Raw genomic sequence first — 24,940 nt, 5'->3', positions numbered from 1 at the left:
CAGAAAAATCCAGATGCAGGAATCTGTGCGTACGCAAACTTCCACGTTCTTCTGCTACATAAATCCCGATCAGCATGAAAAGTAACGCACGTGCACGCGCCTTCTGTCCCGCCCCAACTCCTCCCAGAATAACGCCTCTTTGAATATGCAAATCAATATAAATAGCCCTTAAGCTCAGCCTTCTGTGAAAAGACAATGGGAAAAGCACAGGGGAAAATATAAGAATTTCAGCGAATACCAAGTGGAGGCAAAGGAAAAACGTACTATTTGACAGAGTGTCGGAGAAACTCGAAAACTCAAGTTCACAAAGTCGCACAGTGCCCGAAATAAAAAAAGTTGTCACATATCAAAGTCGGCGTGAAAAGGTGACTTGTAGCCCACCGTCTGAGTGTCATATGAAAGCTTATTAGGATACAGAGAAAAAAATAGGCACACAGTGGGAAAAAAGCACAAAATGTCAACTTTAATCTTGAAATTTCCACTTTATTCACGGAGTTTATTTTGTCATTAAAGTAGAACATCATAAACTTCATCTTAAAATAGTTTATTTTACTAGTTTTGCAAATCCCATCGTAGCTAAAGTAGCATGTTAAATGCTTTGTTCTGTGTTTTATCTTCTATGTGCTCTATGTGTGTGAATCACTACATGGTTCCGTTCTTTCAGACACAGAATCCATTACATTCGTGATATTACAGCTCTCTGAATAATTAAAATACTGAGATGTTTACGTGATATCATTTTCATGATGATAGGAATGAAAGCATGTTATTAATCATGGGAACACGGTGGTGCAGTGATTGTTCATATCTCACGCAAGAGGCTTGCTGTGCCATGCGCGACCTTCGATAAAAAATAATTTATTACAGAAGTACTGTCTCTTTCAAACGTACTAACCTCCAATTCCTGTCCTTACTTTTCTTTCTCCAAATACCCAATCGCCACACAATCAGCTCTGTAATAGACATTAAGCCATTTGTAAGCTTAGAACACCGATTGTTCAAAACGTTTAAGGAACATTGAAATATCTTCGTAGAACATGTTTAATTATTCTCTCCATCTATCCTTCCAGTGTCGCGTCAGCACCAGCAAGAATACAGCGCAATGCAGGAGCAATCCGTGAACTAACTAGCGCTGCGGCACCGTGTCCTCACATGTTTAATTATTAACAATACAGATTATTTAAATGAAGTTAAAGTTTTATCTGTAAACTATACGCAACATATTTTGCTGCATTTCATCTTAAAAATGATATCGTCATCATACGCGCTTTATAAAGTGGCACAGGTTTTGCAATATTATAACTGTAGTGCAAGTTTACAGTGAGGTGATTGTACTTATAAGTACAAACAGTTCTACAAGGAGCACTTGATTGAGTGCATTTATAGTTCTTGGGATGAAACTGTTTCTGAACCGTTTTGCCGTGGCTGAGACAGCGTGCTTCATGCTGTATACCGATAATTCTCTTTCCGATCAGCTGCTGCTGTGATTCCCCACTCAGATACAGTGATATAAATACTCCGAGTGGTGCAGTGAGAGTAATATGGAAAAAGATGATCTTCTGTGGCAACCCTTAACGGGAGCAGCTGAAAGAAGAAGAAGATGCAGTGAGAGTAACAATGTGTCTACAGTTAACTTAATAAGCACATCACTAGGATGTAAGAGAAAACCAGGAGCACCCATAAAAAACAACAAAGACAGAGAGAGATCAGTCAGACTCCACACAAACACAGGACATGGCTTGGACTCTACTGTCAGGCAGAAGTGCGGAGTAATTCTGAATGATTCATTTTAAGGATGTGAAACACCTCTGAAAACTGCTCATACTCATGTTAAACTCCCCTGTGCTTGTTCTTGTCTCCCCAGGACCAGACTTCCTGAAGGAGATGCAGGCCAGTGTCCAGTCACCTTTTGTTGGTCCTCACATCAAAGGTAACCAGTCCTCATGTCTTTGGTCAGCATCTTCTCCACTCGTGTGCTCCTCAGTTTTCTCACTTGTTGTCATTTTGACTTTCAGACCTCCATGAGATGCACAGAGCCATTGTGTCTGAATCTACAATAGCTCTGAAGGATCATGCTTCTTCTGCAGTTCCATACAGTACAGCTGGGTACACTGAGTTGATGGTCATTAAACAGAACACAAGGACACTTAAGGAGACTGAACATGAACTTGTGAAGACTGGGAGGACTCATGAAGAACTCAAGAATAAGGAAACAAAAAAGAAATGTGAGAGAATCTGGACTGAGCAGATTTTCAAAAGAAGTCCTGGTAGTGAGACTTCCCCCCACATTGTACTGGTCAGTGGAGTGGCTGGAATTGGGAAGACCACCATGATCCAGAAGATCATGTTTGATTGGAGTGGAGGCACTCAGTACCAGAGGTTTGCATTTGTGTTCCTGTTTAAATTCAGAGAGCTTAACCTCCTAGACAATGAGATTGAGCCACGTATGTCACTGACCAGGCTAATTGAAAGGCACTATAAACACCTGAGTGACTCAAGACTAACAGAAATCCTGCAGAAACCTGAGTCTCTTCTTCTTATATTTGATGGACTGGATGAGTACAAACACAAACTGAACTTCACAGACAGTCAGCTCTGCTCAAACCCAGACGTTGAGGTGCCTGTTCACATCCTGGTCACCAGTCTGATCAGTCGGACATTACTGAAGGGCTGCTCAGTCCTGATAACAAGCAGACCAACAGCCCTGGAAGCCATGGACATGGAAAGAGTCGATCGGTTTGTAGAGATCCTGGGGTTCCTCCCTGAACAAAGGCTGACATACTTTAAGAAGTTCTTCACTGACACTGCTTTCGGTATCAAGGCTTTTCAGTATGTGGAGGAGATCGGCATCCTGTACTCCATGTGCTTCAACCCCTCATACTGCTGGATGATCTGCTCTGTGCTGAAGAGCCACTTCATGACCTCTAAAAAAGAGCAAGGAGCTGCCTCAAGAACTGTCACCGATATCTTTATGATGTTCCTTCACAACATCCTGACCAATTACAGACAAGAAGCCAAGTACCAGAGGGAGATTCTGGTCAGACTGGGAAAAATGGCCTATAATGGGGTAGACAAAAATATTTTTGTGTTTTATAACAATTTTGAGATGTCCACTTTCAGTCTTCAGCCAGTCGTGTCCTCTTCATTCCTCTATGGTTTTCTGGACAGTCAAAGCACTCCAGATCACTCTATGTACACCTTCTATCAGGTCACCCTGCAGGAGTTCATGGCTGCCTGCTCCTTCTACTTTGATCCATCAGGAGATGTGGAGGAACTGCTGAAATACCTCAACTTATGTAAAGATGGCCGATTTGAGATTGTCACTCGATTCCTGGCAGGACTGGCTTGGTGTCCTGTGTTTAAAACAGTGGAGGGAATTCTGGGGGAATTTGAGGGGAAAACCACACAGCGGATACAGGAGTGGGTGAGGCAGAAAGCTAAACAGGCGCTACAGGGCCAAGATTAAAGAGAAGCTGTGCGAGTTTGTCACTGGCTCTGTGAGACTCAGAATAAGGAATTAATTAGAGACGCCATTGGGAAGGATTTAAAGATGAACTTTAGATGGATGACTTTATCTTCTGTGGACTGTGCTGTGTTGGCTTCTGTCATCAGCTGCTGTGGAGAGCTTAAAGAACTTAACCTGTCAGGAACCCCTCTGACCCCTGAGTGCATCAGGAGACTGGCGCCGGGGTTCAGCTGCTGCCACGTAGTCAGGTAAGTGATGCGACTTTGACGAGTTCAGTTTGATCTGTGAAGGCACTTTATGTAAATGAGAGTCACTGGAGGGCACTGATCTCCACTGTCATAGGATCTTCTAATAACAGGAAGTGATGCCATGACATTACTTACATGCTAACTATGCCCTCTCATTCCTGCTGATCCTTTACAACACATCTGAGACATCCACACATTATGTCGTCATCTCCATTCCAGTCATTAAAGCTCTATTGACAGACAATGAGCTGACGCCACTGGTGTAAATAAGCAGATTCACTCTAGAAAATGTGTACATGGTGTAACGTTCAGGTGTGTTTGAGAGCTGTGAAGACAATGTTCTTAGATCAGCAGGTTGGTTCTACAATCTTCTCAGTGTATTTCAGGTTTTCAGGGGCCACAGGTTTCAGTGCCAGTCAGAGTAATGATGTGCAGCAGTACCAGCGTGTGGTGTTCCACGTGCAGACCACCACGTTTTTAGTGCTTATGATGCATCGTTTGTTGTTGATACATTTGCTTCATTAGCTGTACTTTCTTTACCTTGCAGATTTAAATCATCTTAACAGTGGATTTTGTAGCAATTAGGTCATTCACTATACTTTCAAAAAGTGCTTTTTGCACGTTAACTACTAACTCTATTGGCTTTTAAACTTTTTAAAAAGTTGTGGTGTTTATACACTTTCTTTGAATACTTCTGCTGGTTATCACGGACAATAAAATACACTTAGGAACTGCTAAATGACGAGTATCAAATTGAAGAAATTGATATCTACAAGTGTTGTTTCTAAAACTACCACTAAATTCTTATTTTCTTTGTAGACATACAAATTAGCAGGAGTTGTACCAAAGATACACACAAGGTCAAGTGTGAAAAATTGACATGTTGAGTAAAATCAAAGCTCTGAAGTACATTTAGAAAATCAGCCACTTGTAGAGAATTTACAGAGCCTACACGCAAGTTCAAATCACCAAGCAAAAGCCCAGCAGGATGCAAAGAACACAGAGATGTGAGCAACTCAGTGCATTGTGCCAAGTAGACTGGTGACTGTTTAGGAGGACGATACACAAGTAATATCCACAGAGGTCGTGCACCAGACAGCAGTAATGCCAGATACGCAAATGATGAAACATCGTGAGCAGAAACTGGCTTGATTCTAAACTTAGAAGAACATATAACTGCAACATCACCCCCACGGCCAGCAGTACTACTTTAAGATAACAATACTGGGGTGGGACAGCCATATTTAGTCCAAAATAATCATTACGTTGTTGGCAGGTTTCCATCAAACACAAGACATCGATATTATGCCCCACAACGAAGTCCACAATAAAGGCTGATTTGCTATTTAGAAAGCAAAAAAAAAAAAAAAAAAAAAACCTAGAGGATTGTGGTGTTTGATGTTTTAATGAAATAGACTAAAAGTTCTCAAAATTCACAGGAGGAGACAGTCTAGTAGTGACAGCGGAAAAGCGGCGTAAATAATACAGCGTCCAGATGAAGTCAGTGTTGGTCTTAGAATGATAATAGTCAAACTTCTGAGGTGAGCTTCTGTGACAGGACCCGGGCCAGCACAGAATTCCTGAATGCCTAAACAGAAGGAGCGATATCAGAGTACAGCACTCAGTACACTGCAAAGTATAAAGCTCTGAAAAAGAGTACATTATGGCCAAAATCCAAGAGAAAAACCATAGGATTCAAAAAGCAGCCAAGGAGGCAGGCAGCGGACCATAGAGGCAATAATACCAAGAGATTCAGTTTTTATCCACAGGGGACAAGCGACAGCATTTGCACCTGTGTAATCTCTCATAACCTGGACGTTCCAGTGAGGACCAGTGAAGAATGAGAGAAGAACAGAGAATGGCTCGTAGATCAAATGTTAAATATGAATCATTATGTACGAGCAGTTTGCAGAGACTGTGAGGCTGCTTACATTTTATTATAAACTGCTTCACTCCATATTTACTCATCAATGCACCATACAGTATGGCATTTATTCAGCAGTCACACATCGCCACTCAGACAGCCGTTCCTTCAGTCACAGTTCTTCATGTCAGTCGCTCTAGGCATCTATGACTTGATTAACGAAACTCTTCATATTAGTTTTTGGCTTGCTCTGAGGACAAGTATACAAGTATAGCCAGTCTGTGACCGCATATTGACATTGCTTCATTTGCATACATCGCAGATTACAGTGTAAACAGGTATCATTAAATGTTTAAAGATACTTTTTATATTTCAGTTTCATTGAGTTTTGTGATCATATTCGATAAGTCAGTTTTCCTCATTCATCTAAATTAGGCTTTTATGTGTAAATCCTAAAAATTGGACCCAAATATTTGGCCCTAAATAGGACAGTGACATGTGCTCCTGGCTGCTTTGTTTATTTTACCACTCATATTTATCATGGCTTCCCTGAGATGGCACGGCAGGCCCTTCTGCCTCTAAATCCATCAAAGCTGAAAGATATGTTCACACTCCCAGCAAGTGTCAAAAGTTACAAATATATGGAAATGAAGAGCAGCATAAGCCTTTGTTTTCCTTGCTTGCATATTATACTTTCAAGATTATTTAACTTACCTGTTGCTTATTAAAGCATCAGAAGGAGGAAGATTCATGCAGCGGTTTTTGAGTGCATCTCTGGACTTGCTGATAAGAGGATTGCCGTCTGGTACACACTCGAGCAGCCGGCAGTAACAGCAGCTTCCTACCTCCACACGTAGTCTGCTGGTTTGTCATTGCCTTGAGTTAAGGACCTGTGTGCTGTCAGTAGCATGTAGTGGAGGTGAAAAAGAGAAACATGTACAAGTTGGTGTAAGTGAAACAGTGAATGCATTTGTGATTAAAGTCACACAGAACGTTTCTTTGTTTTAAGATAGACACCCTTACAAATTCACCAATGCTTTTCAATGGGAAATTTTAAAACCTATGCACAGTGCAATCTGTTCAAGATATCTCAGTGAACATTTTCTTTTAGATCATTTTCTATTTATCTATCTATCTATCTAATATCAGTGGGTGGGTTGATCAATATATAATAAGCTTCATCTGATAAATGTCTCCATAAGCTTTATGACCACAGCCTCAGAAAGTCTTTCTCCTGTGAGACAACTGGGATCTTTTCCTACATAAGAAGTGGCATTGTTCATGTATTTTGTCTCCAAATCTGCTGCAATCCAAAACTTTATGCCAAATTTGTCAGGCTTGGTTGAGATGTATTACAAGAAAGGACAATGGACCTCGGTTGGAAACAGTTGCTCATCAACAGTAATATGTTGCCCTGAGTTGTAACTCAAAACACAGCTCTCATTTTTCACATGTTCTGCATGGTTGTCTGTTGTTAAAGTGCAAATGCCGCATGATAGTCTGATAGCGGTCACTGGACATTGTATCTTTGATTGCCAGTATAACAAATAGTTCTGAGCAGGCGTCAGCCTCAGCACCAACTGTGGTCATAGCTGCTCTTGTGAAAAGAATGGAGATAAACGGCATAAACTCAGAGAAGGAGAGGCAAGTTCGCTGTACCACATGAATGTCACTGAGAGAATAAAAACGAATAATAAAAAAACAAGAGCTAACTTTTACAAATACCCAAAGTTTACACCGGGTGTTACAGACTCAAATCAAATGTATGTTTTTATTATAATGTAGTAATACTCAAAACTAGGAACCCACGAACCGCAAACTTTTGGTTCTAAGGCAGCAGTTCTTACTTCTGCACCATCTAAGAATACATATCAACATTCTGTCAATTGACATTTGAGTTTGTGTTTTTAACTCATTGACAGCCACAAGTAAATCAAATGTTTTTTTTTTTCTTTGGTTATATTCTTGAAAAGAAGTGCACGTGTTTATTTGATATTTGAACTAAAGTCTTCACACATTATACACTTCACGTCATTATTACTATAAATTGGAGAAAGTTTCTGCTTTAGGTATGTGTTCAGCATTTCTTACATTTCCTGTCATCCTATACTTACACAGATCTTTGTAGACACAACGCCCACAAGAATTGCATGTATTCTAAATAACGAGATATTATTTACCTTCTACAACTCCAGGTACCTCACACCTAGATAAACAGGCTTGACCTGTGAGAACTTGAGATGCATCAGTGGGATTTATGAGATAGCAGTCTGCTTGTGCTGACTGATGCATTTACAACACAAAAGGCGCTGATGGAGAGGTGTGAAGGAATTTAAGGTGGCCCAGGATTATTACTTTTTTTCGTAGGCTTCAGGTATTCTAGTGTTAAGTCCATCCACACTCATCTTATGAACCTCCACTTTTGATAGACAAGTCAGTTCCATTGCCATCCCTGTATGTAGAGGTCAGCCCTGCTGTCACCAGCTGGTATTTTTCATGAGTTCTTTCTCCTTCCCACCAGAGAGGTTACTTTCCAAGTCTCCAGAGCCAGGTTCCATTGTCAATGTCTGAATCTTCTTGAATCTTTCTGATCCTTACCTGTCACCTGACAAACACATATCCCATACGACTGTGGTCCATGATTTCACTCACCTGAAATTGCATCACAATATTTTTTACATGCCTAGTAGTGTGAAGTTCACAGACTGCATTAATTTCCACGTGGAGAATGTAGAAGATGGTAGGGGAGTGGACAGAACACAATACCAGATGGAGTCATGCTAAAAACGTTTTTACAGACACAGCACACTCAACAATGTATGAAAATGCAACAAGAGCAAGCAAATACAGTATATATATATCTTAGTGAAGCCGGTGAGACTAATGCAGTGTTGAACTTTGACTGTATATGAGGTGCCATTTAGAGAAAACATCATGTGATTTGAGTACACACGTACTGTCAAGCCATTGTGTGTCTGTGTGATTCATCACATGATTGTTGTTCATTGCACACTCACAGCTTTGCCTCACATCGACTTGATGTGATGTTTGATGTGCCAAGCTGATTGAGAAATGTTGCTTTGTTCTTCATGAGCAGCAGCGCCACTCTTGGGGGCTTGTTACTTATTTTAAAACGTATGCTGACATTTTAAGTGAAAAATATGCAAATAAAACATTGTGTCCAAAGAAATTATTTTTATGTGCACTCAGTCTGTGGTGTTGGGGGTCAAAGCAGTTGAGATGAGCTGATGGGCCATTAGTGAGAACAAAAGCATACAGCGCCATCTGGTGCAGTGTTGGCAGTTACAGGACTGGTCTTGGCCCAGTTACTCCATAAGTTTGTCTTTTGTTGTTTATTTCCATTCAGCACTCACCATTTTCTTTTACATTTTAAATGCTGTGCTTTAATTTCAAAGTGTGCCTAACCGCCTGTGTTTTGTGATAATCGTCCTTTTTATAGCGCCTCTGAGATACACTGCTGGTCCCAGAAGCCTGCTGCAGCCTCATGTACACCACAAACACAATCCACTGCTGTCCATTTTTTCATTTTTATTCTTGTTTTTGAATGACCACTGAGATCTTCATGAACTTCATGCTCTTCAGCAGTGGAGAGGTGACTGCAGTTCAATTCTCAGACGTGTTTCACAATTTCTTTAGTACAGGATGCCAGATTTAGGTCAAAGAAGCCAGTAGTAGGCGTTCAACTCCACAGATAAACTTATGAAGTCTGACATTCTTAAATGTTGAGTTCACAGTAGACTCTCCTGCTCCATACTAATGTGCTAGAGTAGTATAAGCCAGGGACTTTCTGTCAAAATGATTGATGACCTTAAGCCCCGCCCATTTCTCTGATTGGTGGATTTGAATGTTGTCCCCGCCCCTCCAGCTGATTGGTGGCTGGGAAGGAGGCGTCCTGCCCCCACCCCCACCCACCTGTTTACCCCAACCCCAACCCCCTGTTTACCCTGCCCCCACCTGCCTGTTTCTCCTTTCTGTCAAGAGCAGACTTGATGGATGTCTGTCCCCCCTCCTTCACCCCCAGCCCCCTCTCCCGAAGACAAGTCCAGGCATGTTACGGAAGGACCCTGCCGTCCACACCTATTGGTGGCCCCTTCCACTTCCTTACACACTTCTACCGAGGACAGGCCCAGAACATGTTCCAGCCGGAGCAATCTACCTTATAGCCGTTCTTGCCTCTACTGTTTTGGGTAAGAACCCCTGTATCTATTATTTAAAATATCTGTTACTTTAAATATCTATCTAAACTTTGCGTTATCACTTGTAAACCGCATTTATTATTTTATCTAAGTCAAGCAGAGAAAGACCCCAGACAGTCTCTGCGCTGACAAGATATCCTGGTGTTAGCAGCCCATGCTCTCTACACAGTTGACGCATGAGAGCTGAACAGACAGCCTCTGCGTGTGATACCAAACCCCAGCCGAGATGCCCAGGGCTGAAGTTCTAAGCATGTAGTTCGAAATACAAGGTGACAGGCTCTCTGTCTTCACAGAGACTCTCAGAGCTGACAGCCTCTGCGCGCCACCGCTAGATCCAGCCAGTGCCCACCACAGGCCGGGAAACTGACAGCCCCCTGCTGTGTTCTGCGCACGCACGCTTATAAAAAGATGTCTGTCAGTTCCCCCCACCCTATCCCCGGAACGGGAGTGTGCACTAAGTTCGCTTGCACGCAGCTCCTCAGTCTGGGAGAACAAGTTATGTGTGTAACTTTTAAAGTTAAGGGATTTTAAAAAGCACACCCACACAGTTAGGCAACAGGGACCTTTTAAATCACGTTTGAGGAGTCTAAAAAAAAAATCTAGCCTCGGATATATATTTTGTATATCTTAAAAAAAGCCCTGTTCCATCCATTACCTCCCATTTTAAATAATCAGCTGCCCTAAGATTTCACATTGTGAAAGCATGGCGTTTAGATTTCTAAACGTTAGAAGTGTACACTGATAATCCCAAAGTGAATGGAGCACGTTTCTCGTCGGTCCATGAGACGCACGGAGTATGTTTCACTTATCTAGGTAAAACACAAGTAAACTAGTTCGATATAAGCCTTGTAAAAAAATCACACACAGTTAAATAATAGGCATGAACACCCTTTTAAAGAACGTTTGAGACGTATAAAAAGCTATCCTTGGCTTTATAATTTGTATAAAAATCAATCTACAACCTTTTTTCATACCTTTTTAAATATAGTTTGATATAAGCCTTGTAAAAATCACACAGATGTATGCAACAGTTCCCTTTTAAATTGCGTATAAAAAGCTATCCTCGGGTGTATAATTTATATAAAAAGTATTTCCAATACATATATCAGCTGACCCTAAGGAAACATATTGTGGAAGCAAGTGTTTAATTGTCTAAACGTTAGATTGCCTTCAACATGCAGTCATTCTGGGGATAGAGAAAGGCGCTTTAAAACAATCTTTGGCAAGCCACGCTTTCCAAAGCACATTGCCACCAGCTCCGGCAGCCTGAAGCTAAGGGGAAGTGGGGGGTTCGATTCACAGCTCATAGGCAAAAGGTGGGGCCGGCTCAGGCTGGATCCTGACCTTTAACCTCATGTCAGAGCGTCCGGTGGGCCGTGTGAAAACTGTCTCACCTTGCGGATTGCAGCTACTAAAAGAAATCTACGCATAACAACTGCTCCTTTTTTAAAAATACCAGACTTTTCGGTGTCCGGCCAAAGGTTTAGATGTAATTAATGATTTAATCCTAGCCTAAAAAGACTGAAGAACAGTCGTAGACTACTAAGCACGGTTGTAAGTCGCTCTGGATAAGAGCGTCTGCTAAATGTTGTAAATGTAAAAATGTAAATGTAATTATTGTTCATACAGACTATTCTGCACAGAGCACCGACAGTCAATATAATGGTAAGACATATTCATGATTATTATAAGCGTTAAACGAGCATGTTTTAAAACGGAGGGGCTGAATCCTTATATTTTATCCTTAATATTAACAACACCTTAATACGGACTAGTAGACCCAAAGTTTGGATGATTTTTAGACATATCAAGTGTATTGTTGAATCACTGGGTAAAATGATTATTATAAGATCATTATAAGATGTACCAGTATTTATGAGATTATATCTTAATACACAGGGAACCTGAGACCTGGGGGGTATTTTTTGTACGTGGATTACTCGTTTAGCCGGATGTAATTGTTGATGATTTGGCCTGATCCTGGATCTGTCGGTTTTTTGAAACTCTTGCTGGAAGTGTTGTCATAGCAACACATCCAAATCCGCAAACCTGCTCGGAGCAGGTTTGTTCTACATAAACAAGGATTAGTTTACACACGTGATCAGTGACGGTGCGTGGAAGTCATCCAGTCATAGCTTCACCGTTCATGAATGAGCGACCAATTGATATCGGTGCGCAAATTATACGAAGACAATTTCATATAGAGAGGGTTTTGCGTGATCGGCAAGATCCTTTAATGCTCCCGGAGGAAATTCTGTACGAAAGATACTGCTTTAGCTGAGGGGAAATATTGTACCTCAAAGATTTATTAGCTTCGTATATTCGAAGTCAAACTCGGCGAAGTTGGGCTCTCACAACCGCACAGACAGTAGGCATTGCTTTGAGGTTTCTTGCAAGCGGCACTTTTTTATATACTGTAGGCGATGCGGAACATCTATCGAAAAGTGCAGTTTGCCAGGCAATTCATAAAGTCTGTTTGGCTCTGAAACATTTCCTTCGGGTTTTCATTGTGTTTCCTGGACACCTGTGTGTGCAGACAAAAGAGGCGTTTCATGCTATTACAGGTATTCCATAAAGAATCTCACAATCAGCCTAACATTCTCATTACCCAGGGTTTCCAAATGTGATTGGAGCACATGGGACTGATCAGAGTGGAGTTTGATCAAACATTATTTGGAAAATGTACCTCTCCTCCTGATAAATACAGTGACATGACACAGTGTCTTCATCAAATATTTGACCTTCATCAATATCTCGTTGGTCAGACACAGGTTCTAGGGATATGACATTCCCTGCAACTGACCCAGCAAAAAAAGAGGGCTATATGGAATATACCTATGGCACACATTGAGGACAAATATATGCAATGACCATCCTTTACCTGAAATGAAGTGACCACTGCATCCTGTCACTGCTTCTGAGGAGGAGCTTCCCCCTGGAATGCCCTCAAACAGGGCGATGGGCATTTTGCTGGAGAGCCAACTCTTCTGCAGGGGTTAGGTCTGGACCGCGTGGACCTCCACCTGTTTTTTGCTTGTCTGCCTTCTTGTTAGCTTTAAAATTAATGTTCTTTACATTATATGTGATTATTTATGTCAACAATTCTTTAAATTAGATATATACCAATATTTACCAGTCTGAAGTATATTCTTGTACTTCACCTTAACCTGTTCCCATGTTCTCCTTGTGCTCATGTTTGATCTGGAATTATGACATATTAAATAATAATTAATCTGACACATAGGAAATGAAACGCTGCTTTCAGTAAATACAATGCGCACACATTTCATTTGTCTGCCACTTTTTGCCAGCCGTCTTTTCTGGTTTGGGCTGCTTTTGCAGTGTTACCTTACCCCTTGTGCATATTAAATCTTGAAATTCTTTATGTCTTCGAATGAAAGGTCTTGCTCCGCTTGTGTGGAAAAAAAATGCGCCCGTACTTTTGTCATTTTGTTGCAGCCTATCAAAGACTTGCTGATCATGTTTTCTAGACTCAATATATATGGGCTTTTCACTCAGCACGGGCGCGCACATTCATCTCGGATGATTAGATCCAGCTCGACTAATCTAATACACAGCTACGTTTGAAAAACCGACTTATCTGGGTGAGTTTCACCGGCATTAACTCATCCAAGATAAGGCATCTGATCTCGGATGGTTTAAGCGACGTACGAAAAATACCCCCCTAGCTGTCTGTTTTTATTTATGTTTTTAGACTTTAAAAAGTTTGTATGTATACATTTTTCTGTGGTACCCATTTCTTTATCCGCTTTTTTCACAAAGGTCAGGTATCTTTGTAAGACAGTCATATAAAGTTTTACTTTTGCAGCGGAGCTCAAGTCACCGCATTCAAGTATGAATTTCATTTGTTTATCCAGTTCATTTTCTGTAGCGTTTAAAAGGTCGCTGGAAGCCGGAGCTTTCCGCCACATTGGAGCCTTTTGTTTTCGAGGTACTAGGCACATCTTGCGCATGTATTCATATTTATCCTCTCGAACCTATTAAACTAGTAATGAAAGGAATGGCCGCGCTTATGATAATTTTTAATTTTTTTGCTTAGCTCACTTCTATAACATAGGAGCCTTTTGACAAAGGAAAACTCTGTAAATACACTTGTGCATTTAAATGGAGATTTATAAGAAAGCAGGTTTCTACCTTTAGCCTGGTTACACACCTTATCCCAGTTTTGTACGTGCATTTAAAAGCACTCACTGTTACACTAGCACAAAATTTTTATATTTTCTGTCTACTCAAAAACTAAAATTATTTCTATTAACACAGGTGATAATTAGAAAACATTTTACTATTTTTAATTAAAAAGTTAAAAACAGAAAAGCCCAATTATGATTTTTGTTTTGTCATGGGACGGTCCTAGGGTGACACTTTTCCCCTTTATACTCTTTCTTACGTAGACCTTAACACATACTCTTACCAAAATAGTTCATCACTTCCCAATTCCTGTAACTTTAGGTAATTAGACAGAGCTCCATAACAGGCAAGAGAAAAAGAAAAGTATTATAGGTCAAATACACAGTGCCATAAAACAAAAGAAAAATAAAGTGTGAACACCACACAACCTGATATTGCTAGATGTTTTGTTTTTTCCAGGTGACCAATTTTTTGCATTGTTTGAGGTATCAGCCATAAGTCAAGATCTTTCTTTTATTCTTTTTTGATCAGCTTTTATACTGATTTTATAAAGCTAATCTAGGTATGATGCGGTGATCCAATCTCCAAGACAACTTTACCTTTATTACATTTAAATTTCTTGTCTCTGAAAATTCATTCATAGCTCATACGCTTCTGCTCTTAGAGCCAGGAGGCTATAGTGCGGTGTGCTTGTTTAACTAGAGGCAAGGGACATGAAAAAGTGGAGTTATAAAGGAGTTATTACAATTTGAAAAACTGCCGTGATGTATAAAAAACATTGATAGATGACAAAACCAGCATGAAAAGAAACCTTTTGAAATAAATAATAATCATTTTTGACATGTGCAGTCTGGAATAGTCTGAATTTGTCTTAAAGAGTTAATTTTTAAATAAAACATTAAAAATATTAAATATTAAAACTGAATAAAGCACAGAAGTAACCTTTAATGATATCCATTAGTGTTAAGTATTATCAAGCACTGGGTTCTGTTTATAAGATTTATTTAATTTAGTTATAAGCAAAATGATTGGCTGCATTTTGCTTTGAAATGAACCATAGTTTGACACAGCTTTCAGAATTAGAATGCAAGACGAATCTGTACACTTAATAACAAATGTTGCTGTTTCAATAGGGATATTTTGGATCTCTGTTTTATTTTAACTTTTTGACAAGAAACCCCTGGACAGTGACATATACCACATATATTGAAAATGAACAGGGCCGACATGCTAACTAAATAGATATAATCTAAGATATTTTAGAATATGGACCTGTGCGCTAACCCCATGATTCTGACAAACTAAAGGGTCTCCACCAATGTGAAACCTTAGGGCAGCTGATTATTTAAAATGGGAGGTAATGGATGGAACAGGGCATTTTTTTAAGATATACAAAATATATATACAAGGCTAGATTTTTTTTTTAGACTCCTCAAACGTGATTTAAAAGGTCCCTGTTGCCTATTATTTAACTGTGTGGGTGTGATTTTTAAAATCCCTTAACTTTAAAAGTTACACACATAACTTGTTCTCCCGGACTGAGGAGCTGCGCGCGAGCGAACTTAGTGCACATTCCCGTTCCGGGGGTAGGGTAGGGGGAACTGACAGACATCTGTTTATAAGCGTGCGTGCGCAGAACACAGCAGGGGGCTGTCAGTTTCCCGGCCTGTGGTGGGCACTGGCTGGATCTAGCGGTGGCGCGCAGAGGCTGTCAGCTCTGAGAGTCTCTGTGAAGACAGAGAGCCTGTCACCTTGTATTTCGAACTACACGCTTAGAACTTCAGCCCTGGGCATGGGCTGAACAGCATGGGCTGCTAACAGCAGGATATCTTGTCAGCGCAGAGACTGTCTGGAGTCTTTCTCTGCTTGACTTAGATAAAATAATAAATGCGGTTTACAAGTGATAACGCAAAGTTTAGATAGATATTTAAAGTAATAGATATTTTAAATAATAGATACAGGGGTTCTTACCCAAAACAGTAGAGGCAAGGACGGCTATAAGGTAGATCGCTCCGGCTGGAACATGTTCTGGGCCTATCCTCGGTAGAAGTGTGTAAGGAAGTGGAAGGGGCCACCAATAGGTGTGGACGGCAGGGTCCTTCCGTAACATGCCTGGACTTGTCTTCGGGAGAGGGGGCTGGGGGTGAAGGAGGGGGGACAGACATCCATCAAGTCTGCTCTTGACAGAAAGGAGAAACAGGCAGGTGAAGGGGGGTCGGGAGTGGGTTCTGGGGGGCAGGACAGACATCCATCAAATGGCTCTTGACAGAAAGGAGAAACAGGCAGGTGGGGGCGGGGTAAACAGGTGGTTGGGGGTAGGGGCGGGACACCTCCTTCCCAGCCACCAATCAGGTGGAGGGGCGGGGACAACATTCAAATCCACCAATCAGAGAAAAGAGGTGGGGTTTAAGGCCATCAATCCTTTTGACAGAAAGTCCCTGGCTTATACTACTTGCTAGCTTACGTAACTGGAGTAAAAACTCGCTCTCTATGTTAATACACGGTGGTGTAACTCTGGACATGTTAAAGTCAAAATCTCCACTTGCTGCAGGGACATCGAACTGTTGGCCGTAAGTCTGCGTCCCTATTACTTGCCCAGAGAGTTTGGACACGTCATTGTTGTCATCGTGTATATTCCTCCTCGGGCGGACGTGGAGATAGCGAGTGACATCATCCATTCTGCTGTTGCTAAGTTACAAACGCAGCACCCCGAGACACTTGTGCTAATCGCTGGAGACTTTAACCATGTGACGCTGGACAAAACATTACCTGCATTCTTCCAGTATGTGGACTGTAACACCCGGGGAAATAAGACTATTGATTTACTGTATGCAAACGTTAAAGACGCATACAGCGCCACCCCGCTGCCTGCGCTTGGGAAAGGAGATCATAACCTGGTTCTGCTTCAGCCTCACTACAAACCAAAAGTGAGAATCCTACCTGTAACGACACGATCATTCAGGAAGTGGACCCTGGAGGCTGAGAATGCTCTGAGACAATGTTTTGGAACTACAGACTGGGATATCCTGCAGGGATCACATAGTGAGAACATTGAGGAGGTTGTTGACTGCACTACTGACTACATCAACTTCTGTATGGACATTGTAGTTCCAGTAAGAACAGTACGCTGCTATGCTAACAACAAGCCATGGATTACAAGTGACATCAAGGGCCTTTTGAACCAGAAGAAAAGGGCCTTTAAAGACGGTGATCAGCATGAGCTCAAGCGCATGCAGAAGGAACTCCGAGTCCAGCTCAGGGCGGCGAAGGAGCAGTACAGGAGAAAGCTGGAGCAGAAGTTGCAGAACAACAGCATGAAGGAAGTGTGGGATGGGATGAAGATCATCACTGGCTGCAGCTCAAAGCGGGGTACCACCATCGAGAGAGACGTGAAGAGAGCAAACCAAATGAACATCTTCTTTAACAGGTTTGACCACCCTAACCCACTCTCACCTCGGAGTATTGCACTCTCTACACATCCTTCTGCTGATACCAACATAGGAGAGACATCCCCACCCACAATTACAGCAGCGCAAGTGAGCAGAGAGCTGAGGAAACTTCGTGCCAGCAAAGCAGCAGGTCCAGATGGAGTATCGCCACGACTGCTGAAGGTCTGTGCATCAGAGCTGGGGGGTCCTCTACAGCGCATCTTCAACCTGAGCCTGGAACAGGGGAAAGTCCCGAGGCTTTGGAAAACATCTTGCATCACCCCAGTCCCAAAGGTATCACGTCCTGGTGAGCTGAATGACTTCCGGCCTGTCGCTCTAACATCACATGTGATGAAGACCATGGAGCGGCTGCTGATTCACCACCTGAGGCCACAGGTCCAACACGCCCTCGACCCTCTGCAGTTCGCATACCAGGAGAAGGTGGGAGCGGAAGATGCCATCATCTATATGCTACATCGATCCCTCTCCCACTTGGACAGAGGCAGTGGAACTGTATGAATTATGTTTCTAGACTTCTCTAGCGCCTTCAACACCATCCAACCTCTGCTCCTTAGGGACAAGCTGACAGAGATGGGAGTAGATTCATACCTGGTGGCATGGATCGTGGACTATCTTACAAACAGACCTCAGTATGTGCGTCTCGGGAATTGCAGATCTGACATTGTGGTCAGCAACACAGGAGCGCCGCAGGGGACCGTACTTTCTCCGGTCCTGTTCAGCCTATATACATCGGACTTCCAATATAACTCGGAGTCCTGCCACGTGCAAAAGTTTGCTGATGACACTGCTATCGTGGACTGCATCAGGAGTGGGCAGGAGGAGTATAGAAACCTCATCAAGGACTTTGTTAAATGGTGCGACTTAAACCACCTACAACTGAACACCAGCAAAACCAAGGAACTGGTGGTGGATTTTAGGAGACACCGGCCCCTCATGGACCCCGTGATCATCAGAGGTGACTGTGTGCAGAGGGTGCAGACCTATAAATACCTGGGAGTGCAGCTGGACGATAAATTGGACTGGACTGCCAATACTGATTCTCTGTGCAAGAAAGGACAGAGCCGCCTGTACTTCCTTAGAAGACTGGCATCCTTCAACATCTGCAGTAAGATGCTGCAGATGTTCTATCAGATGGTTGTGGCGAGTGCCCTCTTCTACGCAGTGGTGTGCTGGGGAGGCAGCATTAAGAAGAAGGACGCCTCACGTCTGGACAAACTGGTGAGGAAGGCAGGCTCTATTGTTGGCATGGAGCTGGACGGTTTGACATCCGTAGCAGAGCAACAGGCATTCAAGAGGCTTCTATCAATTATGGAGAATCCACTACATCCATTAAACAGTGTCATCTCCAGACAGAGGAGCAGTTTCAGCGACAGACTGCTGTCACTGTCCTGCTCCACTGACAGACTGAGAAGATCATTCCTCCCCCAAACTATGCGACTCTTCAATTCCACCAGGGGGGGTAAACGTTGAACATTATTCAAGTTATTGTCTGTTTTTTACCTGCATTTTTTATTACTCTTTAATTTAATATTTTTTGCTGCTGGAGTATGTGAATTTCCCCCTGGGATTAATAAAGTATCTATCTATCTATCTATCTATCTATCTATCTATCTATCTATCTATCTATCTATCTATCTATCTATCTATCTATCTATCTAGAAACTGGAAGCCTTAAAACTAAAGACGCTGACATGTCACGCCATGAAGATAGAAGAGCAGCAACTAAGAAGACAGCCGTAGAGGGCCATAGCAGACAAGTGGGCTTCAACAGAACCAGATGACCTGAATAGCTTCTTGATGTTGTTGAGGTCATTTACTGTTTCCTTCTCATGCCTCTGCAATATTGAAATAATGAGACCACTCAGAGTCTGTTCTCTGGCCCAGCTGACTGCACCTCAGACTCTTCATGAAGTTTCTTTGCTTCACTTACAGAACAGACACCATAAAGTCACCATGCTGTCTCCCCAAATCCTACACAACTGAGCCAAGCTGTTCATCTTCTCAGATTTCTGCACAGTCACTACACTGAATTGAATTACGTTTAATCTTGTGATTAAAGAGGTGACAGTGGCAGAACGTCAGAGTCACCTCAGCTTTAACACTTGCGGAAGAAATTAAATTTGGAGATATAGTAAAGAAAAAAAATCTTATCTTAGAACTAGAACCTCTTACTATTAGAAACCAGGCAGGAGAAGAACTGTTCTATGTGTCTTTAATATCACTTCATAAAGGGGGAGCATTCCTCACAGGCAGTGTATTATAGTAGGGTCAGAATGGTCACAATATTAAGGGTAGAGGTTAATTTTATAAACTATTGAATTTACATACAATGCCAATCAATGCATACATTTACTCTGGTTGGTTCATTGGTTTACACCCAAATGAATTCTATAAAATAAAAGTCTTATTCTATGATATTCTGGTTCTTCTTACACCTTTGAGTTGAGCCTCCACCCTTGAAATAACCTTCACTTATTTGAAAATAGTAAAATACCCGCGCTTCGCAGCAGAGAAGTAGTGTGTTAGAGAAGTTATGAAAAAGAAAAGGAAACATTTTAAAAATAACATAACATGATTGTCAATGTAATTGTTTTGTCACTGTTATGAGTGTTGCTGTCATCAAGGATTTGATTATCATTATTTCTTTCAATCAGGTTCATATTTGGAGGACATGTTGTGTTCAAGTTACATTCCGTGTTTGTCAACCGTTGTAAAGATAACAGGTTTCATTGATAACTTTGTGCCCACGTTGTCAAAGTTGAAACATTCATAAACATCGAAGTGTTCACTACCCAAATCGCTACTCGTGAATCTAAGATGTTTAACAGGCATTCCCGGTATTAACTTGTGGATTTGCCTGTGAGTATTTAGCGACAGCGTCACTATGAACTTGTGGTTTTGCCTGCGAGTATTTAGCAGCAGCGTCTCTATTAACTTGTGGATTTGCCTGTGAGTATTTAGCGACAGTGTGTCTATTAACTTGTGGATTTGCCTGTGAGTATTTAGCGACAGTGTGTCTATTAACTTGTGGATTTGCCTGCGAGTATTTAGCGACAGCGTCACAAAGTTGTTTCCGTCTAGCTGCATCAGAAAATGTACCACGACATCTGACACGCCTCCTTTTTACTGTTGTCTCACAGCTTGGATTGCTGCTGTCATAATCGGTTTGAGTTTCATGGTTTGTTTCAATTATGTTAGTATTTGCAGGACTTGTTGTGTTGAAGTGACATTCGGCATCTGTCAAGCATTGTAAGCATACAACCGGTTTCATCGATAATTTCGCATCCAGCTTTTGAGAGTTTAAACATTCATAAACATCAAAGTGTCCACTACTCAAATCATCACCTGTGAATCTAAGATGTTTAAGAGGCATTGGCGGTTGTCCAAAGGTGTAAAATATTTGGCCATTTCGGTACACTTGAAAGTGACAACCGAACAATTCACTGGCAGCCATCAACTCACATGCAGGACCATAGGTGAAGGGCCTAAGCATTTCACTCTTCTAGTGCTCCTGTGTAGTATAATTACCTCCTGTACCGTCATCAGTCCACACCTTGAACCTGTCCCAGTCATTCAATACATAAAGACACAATGTTCCTCCGGATATCAAGAGTGAGCCTGATATGGCCGTGCAATATGTAACTAAGGCAGGCGGCATCTCCGGGCATGGAAACCACTCGGTAAGTGAAAGTTCTTTGATCGATAGTGATCACCTCGATAGACATGTTCATGGGGGTACGGTTGGAACGATAAAGGAAATGGGTACCTGAGCAAAGTCTAAAATACCTATACAATAACTATAATCATAATAAACGAACAATAAAACAGCGGAGAAGCCGTGGATTAAATAAAAAGGCTACAGTTATCAGCAGGGAGACGTGAATACCGTGGCGAAGCAAGGAAGGGAATGAAGAGACCAGAGCGACGGACGGCCTTATATAGGCAGGCAGCCAATTACGTGGGAGGCGTGGGGGGACCCAACGCCGCCTTACACGGCGGCTGAGCTGCAGGCTATGGACGTATATATGTACGTAAGTAGGATTCAGTTATGACCGTTACGTGTAGAATTTTGAAATGAAACCTGCTTAACTTTTGTAAGTAACCTGTAAGGAATGAGCCTGCCAAATTTCAGCCTCCTACCTAAACGGGAAGTTGGAGAATTAGTGATGAGTGAGTCAGTGAGGGCTTTGCCTTTTATTAGTATAGACTAGCAAAATACCCGCGCTTTGCAGCGGAGAAGTAGTGTGTTAAAGAGGTTATGAAAAAGAAAAGGAAACATTTTAAAAATAATGTAACATGATTGTCAATGTAATTGTTTTGTCATTGTTATGAGTGTTGCTGTCATATATATATATATATATATACACACACAGACACACATAAACATATATATACATATACATATATACATATATATATACATATCTACATATACACATATCTACATATACACATATATACATATACTAGCAAAATACCCGTGCTTCGCAGCGGAGAAGTAGTGTGTTAAAGAGGTTATGTAAACATATATATACATAAACATATATACTTATATATACATATCTACATATACACATATCTACATATATACATATATATATATATATATATATATACATATACACATCCACATATATATATATACATATATCAACATATATATACACATACATATACACACATACATACATAGACACACACATATATATATATATATATATATATATATATATATATATATATATATATATATATATATATATATATATATATATATATATATATATATATACACATACAGACACATATATATACATTTACATATCTACATATATATACACATATATACATATCTACATACATACACATCTATCTATCTATCTATCTATCTATCTATCTATCTATCTATCTATCTATCTATCTATATCTGTAACCATCTATCTATCTATCTATCTATCTATCTATCTATCTATCTATCTATCTATCTATCTATCTATCTATCTATCTATCTATCTATCTATCTATCTATCTGTCTGTCTATATACATATATATCTCTATCTATCTATCTATATATATACATCCCCGTGCTTTGCAGTGGCGAAGTACTGCTTTTAAATTTTTATTAAGAAGAAAACCTTTTTAAATTGAGTGAAAATATACTAATAACAATTTGTTAAGGATCTGTTTTTTTGTGAAACTGACTTCACACAGCCTCTCCGCTGTTTTATAAACGAACGTCATATAAGGTCTTCCTTTTTCGTTGCTTTGCCAATGGAAGCAGCCTTATTATTTAATCCTGTTTTTACGATTGTTCTGTTTGTATATCACGTTGTCAGTTCAGCACTCCAGTTGTAATATGACCAAGCTGTGCAAGCACACTCTTGAGAATGCAACGTATAGTTGTACAGGAGAAAAGCAATCTTGCCTCAAATCAATGGCAACCTTTTGTAGGTCTATGAACTTAATTTAAACTTTAGGTTTACACGGTGCTTTCTTTCCGAAGTACCTGCACTCATGAATATGTCTGTAAGCGTCAGTCGCTCAAATCCCCGTGGTTCGCACCGGCGAAGTTCTGCTTTTAAATTTTTATTAAGAAGAAAAGAAAACCTTTTAAAATTGAGGGAAAATATACCAATAACAGTTTGTTAAGGATCTGTTTTTTTTTTTGTGAAGCTGCCTTCACTAGAGTGATCACTTCGAGCTTTAAGCCTGAGAAATCACCCCGTAAATGCACATGTTTAATTGCACATCTGTTAATATGTATGCTTACAAAGTATTAAAAGACACTCAACGATTACACAGTATTAAAAGACACTCAACAATTAATGTCATTTACACACTCAACAATTAATGTCATTTACCTTCGTTCCCGCGTTTGACTCGTGCTGTAAATCTCTTCCTTGTTTTCACTTCACGTGATTACGTAGGAGACGTAATACGTGATGACGCGATACGTGACTCCGCCTCCTCCATTAGAGTATATGGACAAAAAACAGGTTCCAGTTATAACCATTACGCGTAGAATTTCGAAATGAAATCTGCCTAACTTTTGTAAGTAAGCTGTAAGGAATGAGCCTGCCAAATTTCAGCCTTCTACCTACACAGGAAGTTGGAGAATTAGTGATGAGTGAGTCAGTCAGTCAGTCAGTCAGTGAGTCAGTGAGGGCTTTGCCTTTTATTAGTATAGATACAGTGCATCCAGAAAGTATTCACAGCGCAATACTTTTTCCACATTTTGTTATGTTACAGCCTTATTCCAAAATAGATTAAATTCATTTTTTTCCTCAGAATTCTACACACAACACCCCATAATGACAACGTGAAAAAAGTTTACTTGAGGTTTTTGCAAATTTATTAAAAATAAAAAAACTGAGAAATCCCATGTACATAAGTATTCACAGCCTTTGCTCAATACTTTGTCGATGTACCTTTGGCAGCAATTACAGCCTCAAGTCTTTTTGAATATGATGCCACAAGCCTGGCACACCTATCCTTGGCCAGTTTTGCCCATTCCTCTTTGCAGCACCTCTCAAGCTCCATCAGGTTGGATGGGAAGCGTCGGTGCACAGCCATTTTAAGATCTCTCCAGAGATGTTCAATCGGATTCAAGTCTGGGCTCTGGCTGGGCCACTCAAGGACATTCACAGAGTTGTCCTGAAGCCACTCCTTTGATATCTTGGATGTGTGTTTAGGGTCGTTGTCCTGCTGAAAGATGAACCGTCGCCCCAGTCTGAGGTCAAGAGCGCTCTGGAGCAGGTTTTCATCCAGGATGTCTCTGTACATTGCTGCAGTCATCTTTCCCTTTATCCTGACTAGTCTCCCAGGTCCTGCCACTGGAAAACATCCCCACAGCATGATGCTGCCACCACCATACTTCACTGTAGGGATGGTGCCAGGTTTCCCCCAAATGTGACGCCTGGCATTCACACCAAAGAGTTCAATCTTTGTCTCATCAGACCAGAAAATTTTCTTTCTCATGGTCTGAGAGTCCTTCAGGTGCCTTTTGGCAAACTCCAGGCGGGCTGCCATGTGCCTTTTACTAAGGAGTGGCTTCCGTCTGGCCACTCTACCATACAGGCCTGATTGGTGGATTGCTGCAGAGATGGTTGTCCTTCTGGAAGGTTCTCCTCTCTCCACAGAGGACCTCTGGAGCTCAGACAGAGTGACCATCGGGTTCTTGTTCACCTCCCTGACTAAGGCCCTTCTCCCCCGATCGCTCAGTTTAGATGGCCGGCCAGCTCTAGGAAGAGTCCTGGTGGTTTCGAACCTCTTCCACTTACAGATGATGGAGGCCACTGTGCTCATTGGGACCTTCAAAGCAGCATACATTTTTCTGTAACCTTCCCCAGATTTGTGCCTCGAGACAATTCTGTCTCGGAGGTCTACAGACAATTCCTTTGACTTCATGCTTGGTTTGCGCTCTGACTTGAACTCTCAACTGTGGGACCTTATATAGACAGATGTGTGCCTTTCCAAATCATGTCCAGTCAACTGAATTGACCACAGGTGGACTCCAATGAAGCTGTAGAAACATCTTAAGGATGAT

General features: G+C 41.2%; 3 protein-coding genes across 4 annotated transcripts in view; 1 reads left to right on the top strand and 2 right to left on the bottom strand.

The window, feature by feature from the left end:
* Positions 1 to 3,537, top strand: part of LOC114641960 (NACHT, LRR and PYD domains-containing protein 3-like) — a 592,098-nt gene extending 588,561 nt beyond the window's left edge. Inside the window, exons 12-13 of one of the 2 annotated variants that reach the window (XM_051925833.1) lie at positions 1,865 to 1,930; positions 2,016 to 3,537. In XM_051925833.1, coding sequence (XP_051781793.1) covers positions 1,865 to 1,930; positions 2,016 to 3,466 — 1,517 coding nt within the window. In that variant the 3' untranslated portion in view covers positions 3,467 to 3,537. The remainder of the gene's footprint in view (positions 1 to 1,864; positions 1,931 to 2,015) is intronic. The other variant, XM_051925832.1, reaches the window with a different exon arrangement.
* Positions 1 to 24,940, bottom strand: part of LOC114643553 (protein NLRC5-like) — a 5,922,889-nt gene that overhangs the window by 2,651,304 nt on the left and 3,246,645 nt on the right. The gene's annotated exons all lie outside the window — the stretch shown is intronic.
* Positions 1 to 24,940, bottom strand: part of LOC114642560 (NACHT, LRR and PYD domains-containing protein 3-like) — a 691,964-nt gene that overhangs the window by 248,285 nt on the left and 418,739 nt on the right. The gene's annotated exons all lie outside the window — the stretch shown is intronic.

Source organism: Erpetoichthys calabaricus, chromosome 4 (assembly GCF_900747795.2).
Source record: "Erpetoichthys calabaricus chromosome 4, fErpCal1.3, whole genome shotgun sequence".
Lineage (NCBI taxonomy): Eukaryota > Metazoa > Chordata > Cladistia > Polypteriformes > Polypteridae > Erpetoichthys > Erpetoichthys calabaricus.
Note: the sequence above shows the minus strand (reverse complement) of the source record. Positions and strands in the feature narration are given on the sequence as shown.